Source organism: Elephas maximus, chromosome 2, assembly GCF_024166365.1.
Source record: "Elephas maximus indicus isolate mEleMax1 chromosome 2, mEleMax1 primary haplotype, whole genome shotgun sequence".
Classification (NCBI taxonomy): Eukaryota; Metazoa; Chordata; class Mammalia; order Proboscidea; family Elephantidae; genus Elephas; species Elephas maximus.
Window position 1 is genome coordinate 163,067,552 of NC_064820.1, and position 6,248 is coordinate 163,073,799.

General features: G+C 42.4%; 1 protein-coding gene across 1 annotated transcript; it reads left to right on the forward strand.

The window, feature by feature from the left end:
- Positions 1–294: 294 nt before the first annotated feature.
- SPINK7 (serine peptidase inhibitor Kazal type 7) lies at positions 295–3,693 on the forward strand. Its single transcript, XM_049868802.1, has 4 exons — positions 295–355; positions 1,202–1,227; positions 2,123–2,247; positions 3,648–3,693. Exons 1-4 carry the CDS (start codon positions 295–297, stop codon positions 3,691–3,693), a joined length of 258 nt encoding a protein of 85 aa, XP_049724759.1.
- Positions 3,694–6,248: the final 2,555 nt, after the last annotated feature.

Below are 6,248 nucleotides of genomic sequence, written 5' to 3' on the forward strand. Positions count from 1 at the left end.
AGTAGTCACCCTCACCTGGGGGGCAGGAAGAAAAATGCTTCTCACTCACCACAAATAATCAAATTGGTCAGATGGGAAGTAGCAATTAAGTGCAAGGACTGTAACAACACTTCCCAGGGTGTGACATTGTGCATTGATTGAAATTCTTTCAGGGCCAACGCTGACTCTGGATGACCTCACAGGAAAGGTGGAGAATCCAAGTCTTAGCATATAAGCATGGCCTCTCTCCTAGGACCTGGCTGGTGCAGCTCTGGTGATAGCCTGAGCAGCCTCTGCACCACGGTCGTCTCCACCATGAAGATCATTGGGGGTGTCCTTCTGCTCTGTACGGTGGCCCATTTCTGCAACAGTGCAGGTGAGTCAAGAATGTCTGGAAAAGCACATTTTAGCTTATTTTCCCAAATATTTCCTCATGAGATGTGAGCATCTGTGTGGTTATATGGATTAAAATGTACTGTTCTGTAATAGAAAGTTCCCTGGCCTGGGAAGGAAGAATCTTTGGCCTCAGCTGGAATTTGGGCAACTTGGAGTGAATATCTTCCCCTTTAATTTCTGATTTCGATTCATGGAAAAAAGCTTAACTATATAATTTCTCTTTAATTCTACCACTGCTTAATGACTCTGGAAGTGGATGGTGTTATTAGATACTATTCTTAAGTGCAAAGATGCAGAAAAACTTGGATGTCTCCCCAAGTCAGTCTAGGAGAATCAAAATAAAACACAATTTTCCAAAGGCCAGGAGTCAACAATTACGCTTTTAGATGGCAAAGAAATTACTTGGTTAAAATGAGACCTTAAAGGTATTTAATTACATTCCTGTATCTCAGTTAGGACAGGGAAAATATCAAAGATGGTGTTTCAGACTCTTAGGAGTGGTGACTACAATACTGCTTATTGCTACTTGAGTCTGAGACATTATCAAAGACACAAGAAGCTCCAGAAGATGTTCCTTAGTCAATAAAGGAAGAAAATTGGGGCAGTTCACTTGCCTGAGTCAAGGGCTTACGTGACTCTACGGCCCATTGGTCATTTGGTTTCCTCAGCCAACAGCTGGGATTTTGTATAAGGACGGGAAATGTGCTGACCCTCAGTGCCTCAGAAAATGAAGACTCTTAAGTGTATAGAACCAAACTTACATCAGTTAAGGAGATTTCAAAGCTTTGCTTTATTTTTATAATTTCCATGTACATTTCCCTTTCAGAAACTGGCACTCCATCTACAAAAACGGTGAGTACGTTGGATAACATTTTAATTTTAATTCCTATTGCCTGTTGGAAACCCTAGCGGAGTAGTGGTTAAGAGCTACAGCTGCTAACCGTAAAGGTCGGCAGTTTGAATCCGCCAGGCCCTCCTTGGAAACCCTATGGGGCAGTTCTACTCTGTCCTACAGGGTCGCTATGAGTTGGAATCAACCTGAAGGCGAAGGGTTTTTTTGTTGTTTTTTTTTTTTTAAATTGACTTCCATTTATCCAACAAATACTTATAAATGGTATATGTAAGATTAACTCAGTGTGTTGTAAGGGATAATAAGGAAGCCTGACACATGAAAAAATGGCCTCTGCTCTCCAGAAGGCTGTTTAAAAAGCATGGCATACATATAAATATCCATATCCTAAGTAATTATTCAAGTGTTAAAGGAAAGAGAGATGACTTCAAGCTGAGAGGTTGGTGAAGTCCTCACGAAAGAGACAACATCTGAGAGCAGAGCAGAGTTACCCTGGTTAATTGCACAGGCTCTGGATTCAAATCTCAACTCTACTACTTACCAGCATTTGCCTAATACAAGTTATCTGTCTTTCTAAGCCTAAAATTCCCCATTTTTAGATAGGAATAGTAGTAGAGCCTAATCTATTCAGTGGTTGTGAAGATTAAAAACCAACATATCCATGGCAGAGAAAACTCTGACAGAAAGATGCTCGTCGATTGCTAAGTGACTATAGTAGCAGTTCTAGCATCTGTCATAGTGGTAACAGCAGTGCTAATAGAGGTAGTAGCAGTAGCATCAGAAATACCTGAGCTGGGACTTTTAGTATGGCATTCTTGCTGCCTGTGCAGTAGAGGCCAGGATAGCCTAACTTGGGGGCTGGGAGAACAGTAGGACCTTTTCTTGTTTCTGTCACAGGTGGACTGCAGCATTTATAAGAAGTACCCAGTGGTGGCCATCCCCTGCCCCATCACATACTTGCCTGTTTGTGGCTCTGATTACATCACCTATGGGAATGAATGCCACCTGTGTACCGAGAGCTTGTGAGTACCTCACATGAAGGCAAAGGAAACTGGCTCCAGTGTTCTCCCCTGAGAACCTTCCCCTTTCCTGGAGTCTTCTTAACTTTCCATTAACTGTACTCATTCCCACCCAGAAGCAGCTGGTGGGGATAGACAACTGAATGCCTCACAGTCAGATCAGAGTTGGATCCAAATTGCTCTGCCAGCATGGATGGGTCCCATCCCATCATAGAACCTCCAATTGCCATCTATCAATTGAAGGAAACCAACTAATCCAGGGCTTATTGTTCAAACTGCTGTCCCTGGAGCCCAGATGTTCTGTAATGGCATATCAGGAGTCACCAAATGGGCCCAGGGAGACCACATGGGATGATCTCCAGCCCCAGCTTCAGCTTTGGATTATTTTAAATAGTGGAGCACCACACAATATTTTCTTTGAAGAAGGGTCCTAAGCCCTGCCTCCCCCACAAAAAAAAAATCAAAGCCACTCTCCTACATGACTTCTAGCATACTTCAATATAGCTTGATTCTTAGGCGAACGGTGGCTGCCAGTCATTTATTCTCAGTTTCTTGGAGATTCTAAGCATCTATACCTCTAAGAGGGATGAGACTAGCACAAAGATATATATTTTTTCTTGCTTTTAAAATAGAGGGTGCAAACTATCAGTACTTGGACCAGAACCCCATGGACATGTTTGTTTTTTAGGTATTTGTTTGGCCTCCTCAGTGTTTTTGAAGGCAATGTAACTAGGCAGATACCACTGCTAGTTTAAGGGCCTGCAACATTGTACTTATTGTCTTATACCAAGTCAACTTCACTCATCGTTAACTCTCTGATCATTTCAGGTCATTAAATTTTGGCCACTTGTTTTTGTTTTCTATCTTTGTGATTATCTGAACAATTTAAAATATCAGGTTAGGCTCTGATCCCAGAAGGAAATGGCTACACATTTGTTCCTTGTTCAAGGAGTTTTATTTCACAGTCACAGGCTGGTCCCCTGGCCTAGAAACTAACTTGTATTCAAAGGACACTAAACGTGAGATGTGGTAGACGTCCTCCTTAGTAACCCAGAATCCCCTGCATCCCAGGCCCTGCTAACCAGGAGCTAAGGGGCTGGCCACCTCAACTTTCCTTGTCAGAGGCCTTCATGCTTTGTGCCTTTAAGAAATTGAGTGTTCATCCTGGATCCTGGGATCAGTGGAGGCAGCAGGATGAGGCGAAAATATCGTTGGACAAGAGGTATTCTGCTCCTACCTCTGTCAGAGATTCCTTGTGGCAGGGACTCCCCTTTTATGGGACTCGGTTTCCTCATCTGAAAAATGAGGCTGTACCTCATGGTGACTACAGTTCCTTTCGGCTCTAATATTATTTACAATTTCCTCGTGTATTAATGAATCTTGTTATCTGTGTCTTCCCTTAGGAAAAGTAATGGAAAAATTCAGTTTCTTCATGAAGGAAACTGCTAACTTGTCCATGTAAATGGCTACAGAGTGATTACACCTTCATCGTCACCTTCGTCATCTTCAGGCTCTGACTCCCTTACCGCCATCTTGGCTGATGTCTAGGTGGTGCTCAGAACCAGATTCAAAGTCATCACTGTTCAGTGGAGAAAGTTGTTTTATCCCCGCCCCCCGCCCCACTTCAAACTCATGTCTCACTATTTGGCAGGCTTTAACTCAATAAAAGAATCCCCTCAGAGAGTTTATTTTTACTTGTGTTGATATTTGTTTCTTAGATCAGGGTATAATACATTAGTTTAAAAAAGAGTATTATTGAACATACAAAGCTTGTTAAGAGAAACTTTGTATAAGGAATCTCAAATGGCTTCCAAGAAACACACACGCACACAAATATCAGTGAACACTCCACGCTCCCCTGAAGTCTTTATTTTTATTAATCAGCAATCACCACCCAAACTAGTCTATGGGACAACCTGGTTCCTTATACTGGTCTCTGTCCTGAAATTCCTTAAAAGGGAACATCCTTCATTCCAACAAAAATTCTTAGGAGGGAGGTTTTCCTGTCTATTCCTTTCCATAACATTCTGTAATTTCTCTTGTCTCATTCCTTGTTGTCCTCTTGCTATAGCCTTAACAGAGCATTTCTGTCACTGACTACTATACTAATTGAGGCAGGCTGCTTGAGACCCTAAGATTAGCCTCCTATACCTGTAAAATGTAGACACCACTGCTTACTGCTTAGGGACCAAGAAAACACTGACAGTATTAGTAAACAGTAAAGTGCTTTTATGCATTTTTGTTTTAAATACAAAGAGAATTCATGCTTAATGGTGAAGCTAGCTAGACTTCCCTCTGCGGCCACAACAACCTAGGTCAGGCTTTACTAACGGGCCCTGGCTGCTCACAAGAAATTCGTAACCCAGATTGGGCCTTTGTTTACTTTCATGGCCCTCGTTTTCTTCTCCCCATATTAAATTCTCCTCCATATGCTCCAGTCTTGGCCCAAATATTAACAAAGGATGGTCCAGCCCACCTACAGGACTGCCCTGAAAATGCAAGGTTGTTGTTGTTGTTAGGTACAGTTGAGTGGATTTTGACTCATAGTGACCCCATGTGACACAGTCTCCAGGCCTTTCTCCCATGGAGTTGTTGGGTGGGTTCAAACCACCAGTCTTTTGGTTAGAAGCTGAGTGCTTAACCATTGTGCTACCAGGGTTCCTGAAAACACAAGGAGGCCCATGGAAATCTTACCTTCACACATACTCAAGGAGAAAGAGGGAATCTATGGCTATAGTTATTACCTCTCCCCTTCTCCACAAAAGAAAAGGGGTAGAAAAAAGACTCACAAAGAGTTGTAGCATGCCTCTGTTAGAGCTCCATATAAATCACTTATAGTTACAGATTCTGTATTCATTATCATGACACATCTAAAACAGTCAACGCTATGTCAGGGACAAATGTGTGTCTGAGTTGGAGTTAAGCTTAAGATCCAGGTCATGTGAAGGTCAAGTACAAAGACAAGGTCAAGTCAGGTCGTAGTCAAACCAACTATGGAAACTTTGGAGATCAGGATAAGGAAGTATCTGAGGCAAAAGGAGCAGCTGAAAAGGTAGCTGAAAAAGGAGAAGTTGTGATCTGGGAATTGAAAGAGGCTGGAACAGGTGCTCAAGTAGATTAGCAAATGAGACTAGCAAGAGGAATAAAGGAGAGAAGAAACAGGAGTGAAAAAAGTATTAAAAGTAAGTTCATAATTAAGAAGATGCAGGCCTATAAAATGGAACATGAGAACAATAACTCTTCCTGAAGTTAGCAACTAAGGGATAAACAAATGGAACCAGAGAGGGATGGATGCCACAAGAAGAGCAACATAAGAAGGTAGTTTACACATCAGGGTAGGTGAACAACCTGAATAACTCAGGAGTGGGAGCAGTTTAGTCATGAGGAGTAAGACTGCACCCATAGATGGGATGTGTAGGGAGGCTAATAAAGGAAACTAATAAAACAATTTTTGCATGCCAACTTTGTTGTGTGAAATCTCAGAATCCCACTATTCTGTTCCCAACTATGAGGATATGACAAATCGCCATTTTCCACTCTCAGTCAGCTCTGACACCAGCTGCCCGTGCAGCCAGTTGGAGCTAAATTAGATCTTACAAGTTAAAAGGACACTGTCCTTCAGACTGCCAAATAGGCAGATGCCAGCCACAAGCTCAAGAGTACACATGACACCCTTACTTCTACCTGCTGGGTACAAATTTAGAGGTTGTCCCACTACCCCTTAAGGATGTTAGCCATAAGCTTGGGAGTCCACACAATACACTTACTTCACCTGCTGGCTCTCACTACTCCTTTGGGGCAAGGTCCAAGAGGGTTTCCAATACTGCCATGTCCCAAAGGGGTGTGCTGCCGTCTCACATGTGTAAATGTCTTTCACCAACCGGGAAACTCTCAGAAAGTCTGTGTCCAGAACTTTCACAAACTTCATTGCATAGTCATGATTGAGACCTCACTGAATATGCATGATTGGTTAAATCATGCCCTTCCTGATGTTAGCTGACCAG

Coding starts and splice junctions, on each gene's coding strand:
- SPINK7 (XM_049868802.1), top strand. CDS start 295: ATGAAGATCATTGGGGGTGTCCTTCTGCTCTGTACGGTGGCCCATTTC. Junction 356..1,201: donor CCATTTCTGCAACAGTGCAG/GTGAGTCAAGAA, acceptor TTTCCCTTTCAG/AAACTGGCACTCCATCTACA. Junction 1,228..2,122: donor GCACTCCATCTACAAAAACG/GTGAGTACGTTG, acceptor TTTCTGTCACAG/GTGGACTGCAGCATTTATAA.